This window comes from Mustela nivalis (assembly GCF_964662115.1).
Source record: "Mustela nivalis genome assembly, chromosome: 15".
Classification (NCBI taxonomy): domain Eukaryota; kingdom Metazoa; phylum Chordata; class Mammalia; order Carnivora; family Mustelidae; genus Mustela; species Mustela nivalis.
This window is the reverse complement of record NC_139034.1, coordinates 36,528,125-36,550,979: the sequence shown is the minus strand read 5'-3', so window position 1 is coordinate 36,550,979 and position 22,855 is coordinate 36,528,125. Positions and strand designations below refer to the sequence as shown.

At 37.1% G+C, this 22,855-nt stretch overlaps 1 protein-coding gene across 9 annotated transcripts in view; it reads left to right on the top strand.

The window, feature by feature from the left end:
- Positions 1-22,855, top strand: part of DGKH (diacylglycerol kinase eta) — a 203,198-nt gene that overhangs the window by 116,408 nt on the left and 63,935 nt on the right. For all 9 annotated transcript variants that reach the window (XM_082701356.1, XM_082701352.1, XM_082701359.1 and 6 more), the window contains 7 exons: positions 229-354; positions 4,978-5,080; positions 6,359-6,518; positions 8,509-8,617; positions 8,747-8,886; positions 12,143-12,227; positions 17,908-17,993. In XM_082701356.1, coding sequence (XP_082557482.1) covers positions 229-354; positions 4,978-5,080; positions 6,359-6,518; positions 8,509-8,617; positions 8,747-8,886; positions 12,143-12,227; positions 17,908-17,993 — 809 coding nt within the window. The remainder of the gene's footprint in view (positions 1-228; positions 355-4,977; positions 5,081-6,358; positions 6,519-8,508; positions 8,618-8,746; positions 8,887-12,142; positions 12,228-17,907; positions 17,994-22,855) is intronic.

The following is a 22,855-nucleotide window of genomic DNA, read 5'->3' as shown; positions in this document are numbered from 1 at the left end:
TCAGTTAGACTACAAATCCTGAAGGTCAGGGATATGGTCTTGCTTATTTTTGTATCCCTGTGGTGTTCAGGTCATAATAGAGGATCAATAAAAGTGGACTAAATGAATGGGTGCCAAAAGTGATACTATCTTGATTCCGTAGAATGAGAAATAATTGTAGACCTTCCCTAGAGTAAGAATGGTGTCCTACTGTCTTTAATTTGCCTGCTGTTTATTCTCGCTGCGTAGGTAGCTATGCCTCACCAATGGCTTGAGGGTAACTTGCCCGTGAGTGCCAAGTGTGCTGTCTGTGACAAAACGTGTGGGAGTGTTCTGCGTCTACAAGATTGGAAATGCCTTTGGTGTAAAACAATGGTGAGAATCTTTCCTAATTCCTTCATAATTTTTTTTAAATCTATGTAATTTAGGAGTAAAGAATTTATGGTCAAACAGAGCATGGTAGCATACATACCCACTGTAACATTCAACTTTTTCTGAACTATATTCCTTCCAGTCTGGTTACTTTTTAAATATACTTTTTGTAATGCCCTTGTCATCTGTTTTTTGTTTGTTTGTTTGTTTTTGTTGGTTTGTTTTTTTTTTGTTTTTTTTTTTGGTCTGAAGACCTTTTCCCCACAGTTTTGTTGTTTTTCATTATGCTATAGCCACATTTAATGGTTTAATATTTTTAGCCCTGTTTTACCACCTGTCGCACACAGAAAGCCACCAAATTTTGATTGACATGTGAAGTATAATTTCAGTACAACCCTGCACATGTTCTCTGACGGAACACCAAGTTCATTCAGCCATGCATAGGTATAATTGAAATTAGATTTTTTTAAAAGATTTTATTTATTTATCTGAGAGAGAGAGAGAGAGAACATGAGAGGTGAGGGTCAGAGGGAAAAGCAAACTCCCTGTTGAACAGAGAGCCTGAGTGGGACTCGATCCCAAGACTCTGAGATCATAACCCGAGCCGAAGACAATCGTTTAACCAACTGAGCCACCTAGGCGTTCTGAAATTGGATTTTTATATTACATATATATTATATAGATACATGTTTTAAAACTTTCTCACATGTGCAAGAAAGCAGTGAGAAGTACGCATGGCATAACATGGAGGCAACAGCAAGGCATGGTCCTGTCTGTGCCAGACCACCTGAGGACTGGGCCCGAGGCTTCATGAGGGCAGTCAGAGAAGAAACTCCAAGGGTGGACTCAGGCCACTCAGAGGTTGGCGTGGTGCTCACCGTAATAGGGTGGGGAGGCAACAGCTGTGGGTGCTCATCTCTACACTAGGCGATGCTGTCCAACCGTAGCAGCGATTGCCTTGCATTGGGCTGATTTGTTTGGTCTTGTGTTGAGTCTTGGAAGTCACTTCTCACCCACCCACTCCAAAAAAGGGTGGAAAAAATTTCTTTCAGTAAGTATGATGTAGATCCTCAAAGGAGAATGATGTGAGGTCGCTGGGTTGATTTCATAATCGGTGAGATTAATTCCATTTTTTTCCATGGGAAAAAGTAAGTCCTGCAGTTTTTCAGTTGAGCCTGATAGGTGATCTGTTTCCTTTTTTTTGTTTGTTTTGTTTTAAAGATTATTTATTTATTTATTTGACAGACAGAGATCACAAGTAGGCAGAGAGGCAGGCAGAGAGAGAGGAGGAAGCAGGCTCCCTGCTGAGCAGAGAGCCCGAAGCGGGGCTCAATCCCAGGACCCTGGAATCATGACCTGAGCCGAAGGCAAAAGGCTGAGCCACCCCCACCCACACTGAGCCACCCAGGCACTCCTCCTTCTTATTTTAAATCAAACTTGATTCTATCCTCATGCTTTTATTATTCTTTATCAGTTACCCCTTTTGTCAGCTACAGGTGTTACTTCTAATTTCTCTGATGCCCTGTAATATAATATATAGACTGTCTTAGGTATGTCTTTGGAGTTTTGGTGACACTCTAACCCCTAAAACCCTCTTGTGACACAACCCCAGGGTCAAGAATCACACGCTTCCCAACTGAGCCAGCCAGGCACCCCAACATTCCTTATTTAATTTAATTTATTTATTTTTAAAGATTTTATTTATTTTTTCATTTAGAGAGAGTGTGTGAGTGAGTTGGGGGGAGGGGCAGAAGGAGAGGAAGAGAGAGATGCTCAAGTAGACTCCCCGCTGAGTGTGGGTCCCAACATGGGGCTCGATTTCTGGACTCCCGAGATCGTGACCTGAGCTGAAATCAAGAGTCAATGGACTGAGCCACCCAGGAGCCCTCCTGGCATTTCCTTGTTTTAAGAGTGCTTGCAGAGGCCTGTAAGATAAAAATATTATAAATAAATAAGAAAAATAAGTAAGTAAGTAAGTAAAGCACTCCCATAAATGATATTTTAAAACTTCATCCCACCTAAGATTTCTCTTCGGGGGTGGGGGCAGCCTCTGATGTGTGTGCCTACTGCTAATTTCCTTAGTCTGCACATCTGTTTCTCTGCTTCTGGATCTTCGGCTGTTCTCTTTTTGAAAAGAAAGCAGACTATGTATGTGATCAGTTACTTGAGAAAGGTTTTATAGAAGTTGTCTCCACCTGCCGCGTGTAGGTCTCTACTTGTATTTTCTCAGTGGTTTTTCAACTTTGCTAACGTTCACAGGAGGAGTTCATTAGCTATTTTACTTGCTCACCCTACTCGCCCTTTTAAAAATTTCATGAACAGTGTAGAAGGGTGGATACAGAATGTGGAAGGGGGCATTCTGGAATGTCTTCTCCCTCTCTTTTCTGGCAGAGTTAGATATCACCTTATCATGAAGTCGTTCCTGCCCTGTACTCTGTCCGTCGGACATTCAGGCCACTGTCTGAATGGGCCGCTGTCACCTTGTCACCTCCTTCTCAGTCTTGTACTTCCTATACAATATCACTTACCTCTTCACACATTATTTTGTCTTTAAAATAATGAGTTTCTGACAGAATATCTAGTTTGTAAACCAGTCATGTAGTTTATTTTTTTTTTTTAAGATTTTATTTATTTACTTGACAGAGAGATAGAGAGCACAACTATGCAGAGAGGCAGGCAGAGGGAGAGGGAGAAGCAGACTTTTGGCTGAGCAGGGAGCCCAATGTGGGACTCGATCCCAGGACCCTGGGATCATGACCTGAGCTGAAGGCAGCTGCTTAACCAACTGAGCCATCCAGGCGCCCCCCAGTCACGTAGTTTAAACAGAGTAAAGTAAGACCATAGTTCCACAACTCTAACGAGTCCGTTTTTCCAGTTGTTGTCCAGTCTCTGAGTACACTTTTACCTTTTTATAAAAAGAGTGAAGATACGATTTTATCTTCTGCTTTTTTCATTTAACTTTGGTATCAATATTTTTGTTTTGCTCTGTAATTCTCATACTTTATTTTAAAGATTTTATTTACTTATATTTGAGAGAGAGCATGAGAGGGGAGAAGGTCAGAAGGAGAAGCAGACTCCCCATGATGCTGAGGGCCCAATGAGGGACTTGATCCTAGGACTTCGAGATCATGACCTAACTGAAGGCAGTTGCTTAGCCAACTGAGACATCCAGGCGCCCAATTCTCATACTTTTAAAAAAATTCCTTTTAAACTTATCTGTGCATGCTTGTTTTTTTTTAATCCACTTAAGATGTTAATTATTATAAATATTAGGGAACTATCCAAAATTAGGTCACCACATAAACAAGAATCACTATTTAATTTCAGTTATTTTCTCAAAAGTTTTGATAAATAGGTGTTTAATTAAATATTTTATTAATTTTCTAAAAGGACTGATGAAATAAAGCTATATTAAATTTAAGTGCTTTATGAAATGTCTGCTTTTACTGCTTAAAACATTTCCAGGCCCTTTAGGTAAGTACTTAAAGTATTGTAAGCTCCCTGGGTTCTACTTAGCAAGTTAGCCCTGCTCCCTGTTCACAATAGTATCTTGACTTACCTTGAAACTTTGTTTCTATGAAGTTCAGGCATTTACTGAGTGCCTATGATATATATCACTTTCCAGGATAAGTGTCCAATAATAAGACCTTTTCCTTTTCTTTACAGAGCCAGGCGAGAAAATAAGCATTCATGTATTTATACCTATAATAACATGAAAATGTTATATATAAAAAAAGGTGTGAATAGAAAGTTATAAGACCACTGCAGAACGAGCAGACACATTACAAATTTTATTTTCACTAAGTTCTATAAGAACATTACAAGGTAGAGGTCATCAGTTTCTTGATGGATGATGATATTAACAAGTACTAGTGAACTTCCCTCCTGTCTCTTCCTCTCCCTTCCTCCTCCCATTCATTCCTGCCTTCCTCTCCCCTCTCCCCTTTCTTCCTCTGCACTGTGTTCTCCTCTCTTCCTCTCTCTTCATCTTCACTAGGCATGTCTTGTCTTTTTTTTTTTTTTAAGTAATATCTACACCCAGTGTGGGGCTCGAACTTCCAACCCCAGGGTCAAGAGGCTCATGCTCTACCAACTGAACCAGCCTGATTCCACTCACCAGGCATTTCTCAATATACCCTACTTGCCTGTGATAATTATAAAAGTAGGCTATACAGACCAAATCAAATTCCCATCTCTACAATAATCAGACCGTTCTTTAGCATTAGAAGTATTGTGCCATGAATTACTGAATATTTTGTGATATAGTTGATCTTCATTGATCACTTCCTCAGATGCAATTTATGCCATAATAAAACATTGGTGTGTTTTTATGATTCTTTAAAGTTTGTTTGTTTCTTTTTTTTTTTTTTAACTTTTTATTTTTTATAAACATATATTTTTATCCCCAGGGGTACAGGTCTGTGAATCACCAGGTTTACACACTTCACAGCACTCACCAAAGCACATACCCTCCCCAATGTCCATAATCCCACCCCCTTCTCCCAAACCCCCTCCCCCCAGCAACCCTCAGTTTGTTTTGTGAGATTAAGAGTCACTTATGGTTTGTCTCCCTCCCAATCCCATCTTGTTTCATTTATTCTTCTCCTATTGTTTGTTTTTTATTAGGTACACACTGCCTGCAAAGATTTATACCATCCTGTGTGTCCCCTTGGCCAATGTAAAGTATCTGTCATACCTCCAATTGCACTGAATAGCACTGATTCTGATGGTATGTATCAGTAGTGTAAATATGTATATTCCTGGTGTATTAAATGTTGATTTGTACATTTACTTTCCTAGAACAAATTGAACTGTAATTGGTTATTCTAGTCAGTTTTTATATAAATCCATTTAAATTGCTGAACAGTACATTTAACTTCTAAAAGAACATTGTAGAATTAAAACTTAACATGGCTATTAATACACTGGTGAAATTACTAAACATAAGCCTTACAGATTTTACATTTCATCAAGTAAAATAAGATCATTATTCTATAACAAAATGCAATCCAAAGGTTAATTTTTGTGTATTCTTTTTTCCTTCTGTAATTGAAATCACCCATCAACATAGCTCTTTTTTTTTTTTAAAAGATTTTATTTATTTATTTGACAGAGAGAGCTCACAAGTAGACAGAGAGGCAGGCAGAGAGAGAGAGGAGGGAAGCAGGCTCCCTGCTAAGCAGAGAGCCCGATGTGGGGCTTGATCCCAGGACCCTGGGATCATGACCTGAGCCGAAAGCGGAGGCTCTAACCCACGGAGCCACCCAGGTGCCCCCCATTAGCATAGATCTTATTAAAATCTGTTTTCCTATAATTTCCTTGGAGGAACTTATATTTCTATAAATTCCATCACTTTTTCCAGAATCCTACAACTTGTTTAAAGTGCGAAAGAACCCCGCCTTCCTTCTAAGCAAACCATATTACAAAAGGCTTTTACCATACGCTATTATTAAAGTTTTACATTAATAAAGTGCTTTATGATTTTGAGACTTTTTATGTTAATTATGCCGATAGATACTATAAATATAAGGATATAGGCTGCAAAAGATGTGATTTTTTAAACCTGTGCTATTAACAGCCCTCCCCGTAAGCCCTGATAAATCAAGCTTCTATTATTTATGAAAATTTTAAAGTATTTTCTAAAGCCTCATGAAGGAGAAGTTAAAACATTTTATAATACTGACTATGAACATAAATTCTTTGACAAATGTGAACTTGGAGACTCATTGGTGTTAAGGTAGATGGTGTCTCTTCAATATTCTATGATTAATACTTTTACCCTCTTTGGTAGGATTTTTCATTATAGAGCATATTTTAAAAGATAAGTTCTATAGTCTTAGTATGTAAGTAAAACTTCTGTCCGTTTGGGGGGCTAAATTTTAATTTATTGTTCAAGCAAAAAACAAGGTTCTTTATGAATTTATGTTCTTTTCTCTGAAGTTTTGTCAGTAGTAGTTTAAAACAGGTAGCCGTTCATATTGATCCTGTGTTGTGTGTTTTTTTACAGGTTTCTGTAGAGCGACATTTTCATTCTGTGTTAGTCCTCTATTGGTTTTTGTCAATTCTAAGAGTGGAGATAATCAGGGAGTAAAGTTCCTTCGTCGATTTAAACAGTTGCTAAATCCGGCTCAGGTGTTTGATTTAATGAACGGAGGTCCTCATTTAGGGTAATGATTATTAATAAATCTCATTGGAATGAAATAGCACTAAGCATGAAATATGTTTGATTTTTCAGTTTGTGAAGATTCTCGATTCATCGAGACATCTCTGTATTGATCTTCCCACTCTTCCCTTTTTTAAAGCTCTAATTCTAAATTTTAACTTCACCTTTTGATATTTATATAACTTCCTTATGTGCTGAAAACTCCAAAATTTGTTCAGAAAATGTTTTAGAATATATCCTGCCTCAAACAACACTAATGGTTTGCCTAGCTCTAAGAAAGATCAACTTGTGTAAATATAGAAATGCCCGGTAACTTTAGAAAATGATCTGCATGGAAGGCTAGCAGCATTGATTTTTATGTAACACAAATAATCAATTGTTTAACCAAAGCCCAGACACCACTGTGGGTCTCAAGGATAGCTCCTGAAGGGCTTGAGACTCCATTCCTAAATGAATGACAAAAAACACTGGTGTTGATTGTTCTTTTCAGCTTTCTGGAATGTCCTCTAATTTACAATCTGAAAAAATTTTAAATTATTTTCAGTGAGGGAAAATATGCTTTATGGTACTTTTAATACATTTTTGGTGTGTGTATATGACTTTGTTGAGGAGGTGATATTGGATCACTTGAACCTGGGTTCTTGCAGCCTACTCCACTTTTCTCTTGGCTTCCACTGTCACCTTAAAGCAGGAACACAGAGGTAAAAATGGAGATTTTAGATACACTGAAAAGGCCCTGGGTTTTTAATTTAATACTTTCCTGTCTTTTCTCTCACCTACCCTCAGTCTGGCTGTGTGCCTCTGTTCACTTCTCTTCGGGTTTGTTTCTTCTTTTTTCTGTTGCCTTCTTGCCAAGTCTCAGGCCCTCTCGTCCTGTTGATGTTGGTCTTCATCCTTTCCCAATGCTCCCACCACCCCGCACCCCACCCCATTTCTCCTCGTACATGTCTTCCCCTTGTTTGGGTCTGGCATTTCCTCACCTGGCCTCACCTCTCAAGTGTGTCTCTTGCATTGCTGGTTAGCTGTGTCTCCCTTTCTAGCACATCTGTTTCATAATCCTTCACAGTTCCTATATTGTATTTTATATATATATACTTTTCCCACCCATCCTTTATGATTCCAAGGAAGGTCCTTTGTGCAACTTCTTGAGATTTTCTTGACAGCATATTTTAGAGGGTTTCCACAGTACTCGAGGTATACAAAGGTACATTCAGGAGATGGGATATGCCCAAAGTTAAGATGAAGGAAGGACAGAGGTAAAAGACTGACTCAGACTAGGGGACGAGGGGGAGGAAAAGCAAGTAGGTGTCCAAAAAGTGGTATGTCGGCAAGGTTTGGTGGATCCCTTTAGGAACTGACTTGAGTGTTAATAATATCAGTGCCCTAGATTCTCCACCCCCAGTTTGTAATATGCCATTCTTAAGGAAATCACATATCCTTGTAATGAGAAGGAAAAAAGTCACTACTCTTGCCATGTCTTATCACTTACCTTTCATTTTATTTTTTATTTCTTAAGATTTTATTTTATTTATTTGACAGAGAGAGAGAGAGGTCACAAGCAGGCAAAGAAGCAGGTAGAAAGAGAGAGAAAGAGGAAATGGGCTCCCTACTGAACAGAGAGCCTGATGCGGGGATTGATCCCAGGACCCTGAGATCATGACCTGAGCCTAAGGCAGAGGCTTAACCCACTGAGCCATCCAGGCGCCCCACCTTTCATTTTCTTTCCTGGGTTCTACTTCTTTGTTTTCTCATTCCTCACTCCCCTTCCCTCCTAATTCTATCTCCATTTCTACTTATAATCCCCTTTCCTCTTAATGAGTAAGAAGTTTTCTCAAGTTAAAAATTGCACTTCCATCTTTATAGTATCATTAATGTGTATGTAAGCATTCTTATATTTGATCTGAACACAAATACCAATATATACAGAATAACAAAGAATTGGGGAAGATGATTTTTATTTATTTATATTAAAATAAAATACTTTTTGCTTTCAGTTTAAGATTATTCCAGAAGTTTGACAATTTCCGAATTCTTGTTTGTGGAGGAGATGGAAGTGTAGGTTGGGTCTTGTCAGAAATTGATAAGCTCAACTTGAATAAACAGGCAAGTACTAAATCTTTTCATGACTTGTTAACATGAATGTATACTAACCTGCTGACCAGAGGAGAGCAGAAGCGTCGTGGCTCCTGTTTCTCATCTTGCCTGAGATCTCCTTGTTGTGCTCTCTTCCAGTGTCAGCTGGGAGTATTGCCTTTGGGTACAGGAAATGACCTTGCCCGGGTTCTAGGCTGGGGTGGTTCCTACGATGATGACACCCAACTTCCTCAAATTCTGGAGAAGCTGGAACGTGCCAGTACCAAAATGCTAGACAGGTAAAAGTGAATTTTCTTCTAACACTAGCCTGAAAATGGCCTACTGACATCATTTTTGGTAGCTGAAGTTTTACAAACTATAAGCTCGATGAGGACGGAGACTTCCTGGTCTTACACACTCTTTTCACTCCTGAGGTCTACTAACTTGCGTAGTGTAAACACTCAATAAATATATTTTTGGGATGGATGGATAAATTGTAACAAAAACTGAGAAAACTAGTCTAATAAACCCACTGTTTTAAAAAATAGAACGTCCTGCTGATAGAGCACTTACTTTTCATTGTTGTTCCGGTCAGAAGACTTAAGCAGTTAATTTTGTGTGGGGGCTTTTGATGACTGTAATGGGTATGGCCCCATTGTCCTGTGGCTTCATTAAAGCTACGGAAGATGTATAAACTTGAGATGTGTTAGACTATCTCTTCTTGATTATGCATATTAAAAATGAATTGAACCAACAAAGAACTAAATACTAAAAAGGACAATCCTTTCCCAGTGACTGGGAAATACTAAGAACACCATATCAAGGAATTACTACTGTGTTTGTAGTATCCTTAATCACATCTCAACTTTTTTCTCTCTAAATGCTCTGTGAAATCACAGTATGTGTACCCTGAGTATTATAAAGAAGGTGAGTAGGATTGGAACCCAGTGAGTAGTAACCTGCCCTTCCCCCACCATAGGTAGAAGACAACTGTCAGAATATCATTATAAACTTAAGCTAGCATGAATCAAAACAACGTTGATAGGATTAGCCATCTGTGGAACTGTTCCCGAAAATAACAAAATCTCATCAGGGAGCCACCAATCTAATGTAATTACTCTAAAATGAGCTATAACCTAATTAATTGTAACCTTGCCCATCATAAGGTAATGTATAATGGTTGATTCCTTTGCTGACAGGATATTTAAAAAGAGCTGGGCTATAGAGCTTCTGTCTGTGGTTATCCAAAACTATTCATGAGAGGGATACCCTCCTAGCTGGGGTATGTAAAGTGGATTCTGTCTCCAGGCTTTAAAAGAACCTGGAGGTGATTTCCAAATTCTGTGCTTACCAAACCACAAAAAAATGGCTTTTTTGCACAAATTTAAACACCATTCTCGCTGCATCCCAGGAAATACTGCTAGACATTTCCTCCACACTGGGTGTGTGCTTTTCCTTTGTATGTTAGAAAAATTAACTTCTCCAGGTAGTCCGCAGAGGAACAGTGCCCCCATGGTGAGAGTCTTTGATACAGACCTGCACACAACAAAAGAAGAGAAACATCAAAAGAGGCTGGAGAACCTACCACCATTATTAGAAACATAAGACTATTTCGTTCTGGTGTTGTCTTCACTAAGAATACTGTTGGGAAAGAACAGGTGGTAGAAGTCCCTGTTTAATATTATTTGAATTATAGAAGCTTTTTGTTTTTATCAGTTGATTTGATCCTCAAAACAACACTGTCAGGCAGCTAAGAACAACATTATTATGACGATTTTACAGAGATGAAAGTTGAGGCTTGTGGACTCAGTGAGAAGAATATTTTTTCGTTTGGTATTTTTACTTTACTTAATTCATTTAATCAGCCCAACACATCTAATGCTGACTGGAATTATAATCTCCATCTTACAGGTAAAACGGCTGAAGAGAGTCACATAGCTAGTAAGTGGTAGAACTAACTGGCACTCTCTTCTGGAGTCCTGACTCTAGTTCTCAAGCTCTTTCCTCAGCACCGCACAGTGTCCTCCTTAACATACACATGCGTCAGATAGGGCCCGACCTTCTGGCCTCTGACTTGGTTAGCTGGTCCCAGTATGCATCCTTTCTTCATTTGTCCCGCCACTTTCTCCTCTGTCTTTGGCTCCAGCCATTTTCTAACAAGGGAGGAGGCACAGCATGGAAGGTACAGCAAACTTAAGACGTTTGGATTTCTTTCCCATTTTTTTCACTGTCCTTCGACCAGAGGAGTATTTCAGCTATAAGGAACTTCACTTTCATGTTTCTTGTGGTGGTCTTCCCTCTTGGGTGTCTACACAGTTTCATTATTTTATGTGTTTTCTGCACCAGGATATAAACTTCATTTGGAAAGTCTTAATCAGCATTCTGTTTCCAGACCATGGAACACTGTCTGTCATTTTGAGATGTTCAATAGGTGTCCATTGCATGAATGAATGAATGGCTTTTGGTGCCCTAATATCTATTCCTTGATAGTATATTCATGTCAAGAGTTAAGGAGTAGCTATAGATATTCAGTTTTTACATCCTAACGTACAACCTATGGCTTTGGGGGAGATTTTCTGGCAATTTGGATTTTTATATAAAGACTTAATAGTTTGAATGATACACTCAGCTCTGTTTAAATACTGAGGCTAATCTTGGGATTTTCCCCTAGGTTCTATTACTGGCTTCAGCCGTGATACTTTTTTGTATTTTAAGCTTTTCTTAAAATTCAGATGTTACGGTACTGCTTTTATTATGCTTTGTGTCTTTATAAAATTTTAATTTCACATCCTATTACTGACAACAGTAATGTCCCTACCCACTGTTCTTCCCAAATTGTGAAATAATTTTAGATGAAGACTGGATTTATCTGGAGTTGATTGCTTTTAACACCAAGTGATTCAGTGTTTTGTTTGAAATTAATATTTACAGCTAATTGAAATAAATTTGCTTCAAGTGTTAAGAAGTTAATTATTATTTCTGTAGATTTTTTCTTCTCAACCCCATGCTTACTTTCTTACTTATTTTAAGAAGGGGTAGTTAGTTAATTTTCATTTCATGTGTGTATAAGCTGACTGGACAAGACTGGTTGGCACACAGAGAATGATTTCTCTTTCATTGGCACTATGCATTTGTTTAATCTGGGACATTGTTTTAGAACTTTGGGATGCGATCCATTAGTAACCTGTGAATCTAGTTAGTTACTTGCAGTTAACATTATTTAAGAAGTAAAAGAAGAAAGAAAAGTTAAAATGCATTGCATTAGTAAAGAAGAGAAAGTTTTGTTATATATGTGTATTTCTTACTGTGGGTCATGGCCTTTAAAAAGTTTGGGAGTCCCTAATCAGAAGATGGGTAAGATAGGGACTTGCAAAGTATGACTTCAGAATTTTATGAGATTACCAAAATTCCATTTCTTTCCTAATGTTTGGTTGTTTTAGGTACAATAAACCACAATTCATGCATATATGTGCACATGTATATACATGAGGTAAGAAAAAAGTCAGTTTACTAAATTTTAAAGGAATTTTAGACCAAAGATTTTTCTTCCTTCAGGTGGAGTATAATGACCTATGAACTCAAATTGCCACCAAAGGCTTCTCTACTCCCAGAACCTCCAGAAGCATCGGAAGAATTTTATGTAAGACTTTAACCCTTTGCCTCTTTATCATTTGGAAATAGGAGTGAATATCTTGAACAAATAAGAAAACTTAGTAAGATATGGTAGCATGTTTGCTTAATTTTATGTTTTATTGTGCTGGGTATGGGCTCATAGACTACTTCTAGTCCTCTGCCCCAGAAGAAAGAATCCTTACAATTTAGGTTAGAGTCTTTCTAGGACAACTGTCCTGAGAGTGTGTACTTGGCCATATCACTCACTGCCACGGGCCTCCCTTACTTTATCTGAAGAGCAAGTTCCTGATGTTGGGAGGAGTAAACACAGGACCCAATGTGTATAACGCACCAGGCATGCGAGTTCCCTTCCCCCACCCTGATAGTTCTCCCTCACCATTCCACCTGCCTGCTTCCGTTTATCAGCAGGGCTCTAGAGAAGGTCTGCTTCTAAAAAATACGGAAAATACAAAAATAATTGAAAAAATAATCTTACTTATAGCTCCTGTTAGCTTTTACTTATCTTCTGCTTTGGCCATAGACATCTGACTGACCAGTAGGTATTAGCTCAGCAATTTCCAAACACACCAGTGCTTGTGGGCAGAGTATTATATAATTTCTCTCTTCCTACTTTGCCTCTTCGTTGAGGATTCACCATTACAAGTTTCCCTGTGAAGCCTATTGGTCATGAGAAAACAGTGGAAGAAAGAGTGCTCACTTCATTCCATCCCTGCTACAGACTGGTCATTACTCTAGTTCTTAGATGTTAAAGGTTGAGTGTTTTGACTAAACCTTAAAGCACTGGAGAATTGAAACAGATCCTAATTTTCAAAGGATTATCCTCTGACTGACAAACTGTTTGATCTATGATAACTTATTTTTCCCTCTAGGAAAATTCATCTATTTACAGTTGAAATCTCTGTTTTGTCATTGAGAAAATTATGAACATGTCAAAACTAAGGAAAGGAATGATAACTAGAAACAGGGCTATTCCTTAAAGAAACTAGTTGTAATTGAACACTTTTTTTAATCTATAAGTAACAAAAACTGCTTCTGAAAAATACGGAAAATACAAAAATAATTGAAAAAATAATCTTACCTATAGCCCCAACAAAGATAATTCCTATTAAAGATTAATATGTTTACTACTTTATTTTCAACAGTATTTTTATTTATAGTATTATTTTATCCAACTATAAATATAATACTTGTTCTTATAGAAACCAGTCTTTTTTCTTAATAGTATCTTTGTAAATGATACTAATTTTCTCCCCAGAGGGATGAAAGTGGGAATTCTTTTGTTCTATTTACTTTAGAGAGGTCTCTTTCCTAGATTCAGGTCTTTTTCCTTTACAATAATAAAGGTAAACAATTTACTTTTATTACATATGTATAGTTGTTAAATATGAGATACAGTTGTAACTACATGGAAAAAATCTTTTTTTTAGTATAAAAAGGTTTTGAATAAGACTTAATTTACTTTTTTTTTGTTAAAATATTGTATAACAAAGGGACGGCATGCCTTAAGTTTACAAGTTAAATGAATTTTGCATATCACTCCAACTAGTGGCCATGTGTCCTTTTTGCCTTTAAAACTATAATAAAAGCAAATTAAACCTTCCTTCTTAGGCTCAACCTAGTTCCCCAGCTTATATTTTTTTAAGTATTCATTTTAAATTCCCTTGTGCATGATTGTGAAATTATTATTTTTCCAGTTTTCCTTAAAAGGGCACAAATGTGGTTGAACTTCCTAATTATCTTATTAACTTAGTATTCCACTGGCATTGTAGAGTCGCAGAGCTTAAAGAATTATGACAGTTTTATTAATTCCTTATGGCCATAATTAAGTAATTCTGTTTGCTGTTATACTTTTTAAACCTAGGAAAAACAAGGATTCCATGATTCCTTTCAGTAACAATGGTTCTGTTAATACTCAATATTAGAAAACATGTTGCTTACATTTAACATGAAATCCCCTTGCCGTCATGCACTTTTCTCTTCTATCCCTTTGTGAATGAATATGTGTCCCCCCCCCCCAGTGACATCATGCTCAGTTCATACCTGTCCTTACCGCAGGTGTCACCTGCTCCAAGAAAACATCCTTCATCCCCCGAGCCCTAATACCCTTTCCTACTTCATGAGTTCAATGGCCCCTTCCATTATCCTGGTGCTATTGTACTGCCAAGACCAGGCAATGTGTTATTCATTCACCATTGCGTTGGCATCGGGTGTTGGGACTGGCACAAGGTGGACAATTAATAAACAATTCATAACGTCATTTTTTGGTCTAAATACCAAATGCTTTTGGAACTATGGGCATCTTGTCATTCAAGCCCTCTGGCCTTGTGTATTTCTTAGAAGCCCAATTCCCATCACATTCAGATTAGATTAAAAGCTTTTTGAGGCAAGAGTCATCATTTTCGTCTCTTTTGTATCATATCCCTGTCACACCGGTCTAGTGAGTCAGTAGCTGCTTATTTATTAATGGTAAGGTCATCAAAAAGAAGGTGTGAGCTGCTGTCTCTTCACCAGCTCCCTGAAAATGGGAGAGAATGGCTTCAAATCTCTGGAAATGAAATTCTTCCTATTCATGTGTTTTTAAATTTACTCTTATTGAAAGCTTCTCTCCCCTCAGTTCTTTCTGTTTCCTAGCTGTTTGGTTACAGCATGCTAAGATGTTATAACTTTATTTGTAAATTATATTTATTATTTCTTTCAAAGGGCTTTTAAGTTGTTAGGACATACGTACTAATTAAGTTGTTTGTACTTAACTACCGTTAGGGATTCCTTTTGGCCTCGGGGTACTGTGACAAAATCGACATTAAGGATGCAATGAGGCTAGAAAGTTGGAGAATCTCTGTTCTCGGGGGAGGGGCAGACAGTAAATGATCAGCTATGTTTAGGTTCTCTCCAGGGCATAATGGTTGCACAGAAGAGAGGATGTTTTGTCTAGCAAGCTCAGTGACATCTTTACAGAGAAGGTTGTACATGAACTGGGTTTTTGGCACAAAAAAAGAGAAGTTGGAATTAGCCAGTTGAGAAAGAGCATGACATAGAACCTCATAGTAAGGACCTTGGTACATTTGGGGCCCTGCAGGTAATACTGTCGGGTCAGAGTGGGTGGTGCAAGGCAAGAGCATCAAAACACATGACAGGGAGAGAAGGAGGTTTCAAATCATGGAGAATCCTGGGAATTATGGAAGGTCTTGCATGTTAGCTGAAGACTTTTGGCTTTATCTGAAATGTAAGGGGGGGAGATCCCCTCAGACATGAGAGATATAGTGTGATCATATTTGTGTTTTAGAAAAAAAAGAAAAATCAGTGTGCCAGGAAGTGGAGAATGGTTTGAAAGGAAGAGGAGAGACATCGGGATCCCAACTACCAGGCTATTATAATGATACACTTGAGAAATGACAAAATTTATATTTAACAAATACTGTTACCCAAAGACCAAGACTTGGTGTGGGGGAAGGCAGCATGATGGGAAAAGCTGGCCCCTAAGTTTGTCTTTTCTTCATCAGCTGTGGGTCTTGAGCAAATCTCTCAACTCACCTGAGCCCAAGGCTCCTTGGCCTAAAACAGTACAATTAATGGGATAAATACATACAGAATATTTCATCACAGTGCCTGATACACAATTTAAAAGAATCATTGTTACCTTAACTCCCTGACTCTAAGTGACTACATAATAAGTGACATCAATTATTTCATCTTCAGACAGAGAGGTTATTTATTTTTCCTCTGGGAGAGGTTGTATTCTTTGCCTTTGGTTATTTTTAATGGACAAAAAGCTGGATTTTTACATGTACATTCAAATGGAATTAATGAGAGTTTAAAATATTTTCCCCTATCTTCTTAGGCTTTATGACCATGTATCCTGTAGGGAAAAGAAATAAAACTAATCTTTTTGAAAAATATTTTCCTTCATTGCTTTCTAAAAAGGTAATTTTCATTTTTCTGATCTTGACTGTAAAGAGGCAGCTTTTAATGTTTAGACTAGAAAATGAGCGAAATATATTTACAAGTGCACGCAATGTTGTGTGAGGCTTGAGGATCCTTCCCTCCTCTCTTTCCCCATGAAGAAAGTAAGATCAAAATTCAAAAGACAGACATACTGATAAGCCACCGGTAGAACTGGATGGAAGTCAGGAATGAGATCTTTTGGGAAGATGCTAGTCAGGAAAGCTTTAAGGAGTGGAGGGTGTCACTGGATCTTCATTTCAATCTGAATAAACTGGTGTCAGTGGTTAAGAAGCAATGAAAGGACATCTGAGTACGGCAGCAGAGCACGGGAGGCCAACTTGAATAGAGCAGGTGGTTTACACTGGAAATTTCTGAACTATAGGACATGGTATATATTTGAGGCAAACATTTGATGGAAGGCTCTGACTTGAGGCTGTTTAAATATTGTGCACATTTTTACTTATTAGGAAGATATGTTCTTTCAACAGAACATTAAATTTTGAGTCAAACAGAAAAGGGAACAGAGGACTTCCCGAGCATTTTGATTCCTTCCTTCTCCAATCTGTTTATTCACATGGTTGTAGGACAATGCATTCAGCATTCTAAAACTCTTCTTATTGAATTATACAAACAGAAAAGTGCACAGATCATACATATGCTATTGGTAAGTTTCCACAAGCTAAATGGACCCATGTCATCAACACCCAGATCACGAGGCAGCATTACCTGCGCCCCATGAGCCCTCTGAAACCCCCTTCCATTCACCATCCCCAACTCCCACCCCCAGAAGCACTCTCTCGGTTTCTAAAAGCACAGATTATTTTTGTCTGTTTCTGTATTTATAAAAGGAATGCTTTTGTTAGCAACCCTTCTCTGAATCCATTCCATTCAAAAAGGAATTTTGTGGGATTCCTCCATCTTGTGGCGTAGTTGTAAATCACGCATTCTCATTGCTCCACGATACTCTTTGCACAGATGTGCTACATTCTGTTATCTGTGCTACTGTTGAAGGAATGCTGCTGTGAATGTTTTCTAGCACGTGTCCTCTGGTGAACGCACATCGCGTTTTTTAGCGGTGTATATGTATGTAGAAATGGAATTGCTGGGTCCTATGCTGTATGCCCATGTTCAGCTTTCATAGACACTTAGCAGTGTTCTGGAGTGTTTTTATCAGCTCCTGCCTCCCACTGGCAGTGAGTGAGGGTTCTGTTGCTCCAGAACCTTGCCAGGGTTTCACACTTCCCAGGCGTAGTACTGTCTTTGCTTTCATTGTAGCTTTTCTGGTGGATACAGTGGACCATTGTGGTTACAGCTTGGGTTTGTAAAAACAAACCCAAGCTGATGGCTGATGAGGCTGATCACCTGTCATCGGTTGTGGCCTGTTGGTATTATCTTCTTCTTTAAATTTCTAGTTTTTTGCCCATTTTTCATTGGCCATCTGGTGCCTTTTTATGCAGGTGCAGATAGGTTCTTTAGCTATTAAGCTATTCGACATTTTTTTTTTAATTTAATGGAGTTTATGGATTTTTTTAAGACTCTAGATTAAGGAATTTCAGAAGCAAAAAGCCTTTTATAGAAAGGAAGTTTTATTTATTTTGTATGATGACTCTTTTGTATATTTCATTATAATCATCGCCCTGTGTCGTTTGTGTCCTGAATGGTCCCAGTTTAAAAGCAGTAATAACTGAGCGGTATAAATGCCAGAAACAATAATACAGTGTAGGTTTTTTTTGTTTTGTTTTCAGATGACAATTTATGAGGACTCCGTTGCAGCTCATCTTACAAAAATTCTCAATTCTGATGAACATGCTGTGGTCATATCATCTGCCAAGTGAGTGACAAAGTTGAAGCCATGAAATGGTTACGCGGTGAAAATGCTCACTCCTACCATTTATGTCAGTTTTTTGTGATTTTTTTTCCCTCCCCAAAAATCCATGAAGTAGTTTACAGAATTAATGTACTAAACTTGCATTTTTTTTTAATCACTTTACCATCTTGTTTGCAGTGGAGTGTATATTTAGAGGGTTTTTTTTGGATGCTTAATCTGAAATATTTTTATCAGAATAGTGCGATGTTTAGAGTTTAATCTAAGCTCCTATTTAAAGATGCATTCATATATTAACTAAATTGAATTTAAATTTAAAAATTAAAAATAAATAAATAAAATAAAGAAGAATTTATAATTAATTATAATATGAAAAACACATTTAACTATAATTTATTATTTCCATAAATACTACTCTTTAGGAATTATTTACATCAGGAAGGGGAAAATATTGAAGAGATTTTTCAAGATGACATCAGCATGTTTAAATCACATAATTATGTTTTAATTCAAAGTTGTCAGATTTTGGTTAAATTGATTCTGTACATGGAGCCAGAGCTACTTGATTTTATTATCCCAAATGTTGCGTGCCCAGAACTTAGAATTTTGTTCTGAAGCATCCTACACTGATGTCCTGAGACCTAGAAAGCCAACTAGAGGCAAGAGCAAAACCCACTGCAATTTTCAGCTGATAAGCAAGGGTAAAAGCATGCTTTACAATTCTCACTTAGCAAGGAAATATTACTCTTCTACAGAAAGAGGAGAAAAAGAAGAAGAAAGAGAGTGAGGGATTAGGGAAGCAGTGGGGACAAAAATACACTGACTTTAGTATATTATATACTTACTTTGCAAAGAATCAAGGGAAGACAAGATAAATCATTATGAACAGATTTGCTTGTGACAGAGTATAAACATAGTGACAATTGCTTTTGATGCCGTAAGCCCGAGGAATAGGAAACAGGGCTGGGCAATAGGAGGAGTTGAGCCGCTTAAGGCAGGGTGCACCCTGGTTGTCCAGAGAGGTGGGGGGCAGACACGGTGTTCAATGCATACATAGCGCTGCTGCTGGTTTTCTGTTGCTGTTGTCTGGTTGGATGTTCTCTGACGAATTGTGTTGCCTTGTGGCGAAATGTAGAAATCTCCAGTTTGTCCCAGGCCTCAGTACTCCCTGTTGTCTTCCTCATCTTGGGCCAAATTTATATACCAAAGTTATTCCTTAGGTACTTCCTAAATTACTTCTACGAAGAAGACATTTGCGTTTACCTTGCCCTGTGAGTCAGATGCTTTTTTTATATGGCATTTAGAAGATCTTGCTAGAAAAGAGGGAAAGCTGAAATGGAAACTTTTAAAAAGTATAACGAGTTATAAAAGAATTATTCTTTGATGCAGTTAAGTAAATATTTTATCTGGCCCCCTTTTATAGTTCGGATGTTAGCAAATCCATAGTATTGGCCTTCATGTGTTTGATGTGTTTGATTACTGCCTTCTATACATCTAACATATTTTTAATTGAGGGATAATTGACTTTTAACATTGTCTTTTGTGAAATAAGATCTTATGAAGAGTTGCGATATTCTAAAAATTAAAATTGTATATTGTCATCATTAATAAATTGGACAGGATTAAATTATTAGTCATTTGTGAGAAAAATTAAGCTACAATTATAGATGACACCTACAATTTTGTATTTGATACAGCTTCTAGTTATTTCTGTATCTTATTTCAACTCTTGAAGACAATTTCCTTACTGCCATGTAACTGAAATAAAATGCAGAAATAATTGAAAGCTGCATCAAATATAGTCTAAGATTTGTACCAAAAAAATGTGAATTCTAAAGTAGAAGCTGTCATATTATTTGTCTCTAATATCTCTAATGATTATTTGAACATGTAAAAAAATATATCCTACATTTCTAAATGAAATTTGAATCAAGTATTTGCAGAATCTTTGACGTATTTCTAGGAAACAGCTTGAACACCACTGGAGTAAATCACAATGTTGGACCAAATAGAAGTCATTCTGAGGTCCTAGCTAAGATTCAGCCATTTGCTAGCTTTGTGGCCTGTGTCTATTTTATCAAGTGTAAGAGAGGAAAGCGTGCCTTTCCTTTCTCCCTCATGGAACTGTTAGGAGAATTAAGTTGAGTAATGAAATAAATACAGAATTTATAAACTACAGAATGCTATATTAAATTATGGTATCATCATCTCATGCTTTAATCAATTACATTCAAATTTTTTGTTTGACCTTGGCCTGGCTCTTTATCTAGGCTCTACTATTAGCTTTAGCTTTGGATTTTTCTTTGACTTGCTCATTTGCCTTGAAACAGATTCTATTCCACCCCTGGCCCCCTCTTGTCACTCATCTGTGCACCCAGACTGCTCAGCTGTCCTGCCTTTATAACCACAGATTAAAATTTTAGGGGATTTGCCATAAAGAGGTACAAGAGAGAAAAAAGGACAAAATGTAGTAAATCTGTACTAGTAATATGGTATTTTTTTTAATTTTTAATTTTTTATAAACATATATTTTTATAGTAATATGGTATATTTTTAAGTTTAATTTTTGTTATGAACACTTTCAAACATTCATAAAAGTAGAGAGACTGATATAATGGTTTCCCACCATACCCATCACATGGCTTCAGTATTTATCAAAGTTTTGTCATCCACTCCCACTTTCTTCTGCTATAGTATCTCTAAGCAAACCCCAGAAATCATTTTATTCTATTTTCAGTGTATATACCTAATAATCTTGTTAAAAAGTCTAATACAATTAGTAATTCTCTGACTATCTATATACTCCATCCATATCCATTGTCCCTAGTTATCTCAAAGTTTGTTTTAAACAGTTGATTTTTTCAAATCAAAATCCAAACAAGGGGGTGCCTGGGTGGCTCAGTGGGTTAAAGCCTCTGCCTTCGGCTCAGGTCATGATCCCAGGGTCCTGTGATCAAGCCCCTCATCGGGCTCTCTGCTCAGCAGGGAGCCTGCTTCCCCCTTTCTCTCTCTCTGCCTGCCTCTCTGCCTACTTGTGATCTCTGTCAAATAAATAAAATCTTTAAAAAAAAATATCCAAACAAGGTTCAGATATTGCATTGGGGTTATATGTCCCTTTAAGACTTGTAAAGTCTGTAACAGTTCTCCATGCTTAAAAAAAAAATTTTATTAAGGCATGATAACATGAAAATTCTCAGTAGCTTAAGCTGTTTTAACTAATTTTAAAATGCTGAAAATACTGATGGAAAAGCTATATTCCATTAGCATAGCTAATATGTAGGTTAACTAATGTAGTTACTACGGGTTAACCAATATCATGTCAACAGTTCTTTGATTTTGAAATTTTGTCAGTTTGGTATGGTAACATGAGTTACCTTCTGAAAATCAGAAGCATTAGTTAGCAATTATAGGTCTCATTTACTAATAAAAATACAAAGTTATTAAGTAAATGCAATTTGTTTTGTAGACAAGACTTCTTAGAAAATGGCATCATTGGCCAGAAAAAATAATAAGATTGAAATGATTTCCATGGGATCACAGAATTTCAGACTTGTTATCTATCATAGAGATAATGTAGACAAACTCCCCCCCTACTTCCTCACTGAATAGATGAGGTAAGATATGTAGTTGTTAGAATGTTTCCTCAGAGCATAGAGATAGCTAAGAGTTTTTCTAGATTATGCATTGATACTTGTAAATCATTTCTGATTTAAATTTCTTAAATTTAAATTTCTGATTGTAACTTTTTTACATCATTTCAGATTCTCATAGGATGACCCCTGCCTGCCCATATGTGCATCTGTTTGGGCACCATTGCCATATTTTTCTTAGTGTAGTGTTTGCATATTTTACTGTCATTTGCCCCTATTTAAAAATAAGTGGGGGAAAACTGATAAATGAAGATACTGCCACTATTGATAAAAAGTATAGATCTCATGAATACAGTATAATTGCGATGATAGAGGAAATCATTAAGCTTGCTAAATATGAACTTTTGTTAGCTTCAACAGAATATTTGGGGCAGTATCAACTGCATATTTGTGCTCAGCTTGTAAGGAAGAGAACAAAACTAAAGATATAAAATGCTTGGAAATATCTTGTCAAAATTATGGCTAATGTTGATTTAAGATATAATTAGGGATTAAAAATTTTTATAGCTCTGTGGGAAAATCCACATTCCACTTTCATTTATTTGATTTTTGCACATCTTTTCCAGATGTCTTTATGCACTAAATTAGAGAACTGTATCAGTTGGAGAATATCTTCCATGTTACCATAGCAAATACATCTTAAAATTGTTTTTCTGCAATTTGCAAGTTCCCAGGTGGTATGACTTTGAAATCATGCTATTTTTAGGTAGACATTTTATCTCAACTTCAAGAAATCTACATTCACTATTTAGGTATAGTAAAAAGTTCATTTCTCCAGAGTTTAATATTTTACGTCTTCCAGAATTTGAAACTTATTGGATCCTAAGGTAAACCATTTCTTCTGATCCTTCCCACAACTTACATGGCAAGGCTTCTCTAACACAGAGTCATACTCTGTTTCTTCAGTCTCCATCTGTCTGAGCAACATGGCACCTTTGTTGCCCCTTTCATTCCTAGGCTGATTGACCTACAGGCTCTGTCCCTAGGAGTTAGTAAAATACCAGAAAAAGTAGCTATGGTAATGTTATGGCATATGCAATTTTACAAATTTTACAGGAGAAAATTATGTCAAGACATGTTATAATAATAGCAAGGAAAACATATCTTAGGGTTACATAAGGGGGGAGGACAGTGTCTCCTCTCCTTAGAGGTGGGACATCTGAAAGAGACTTTTAGTAAAGCTCATGGAAAAAATTTAGTGACAGCCTGCCTTAATGT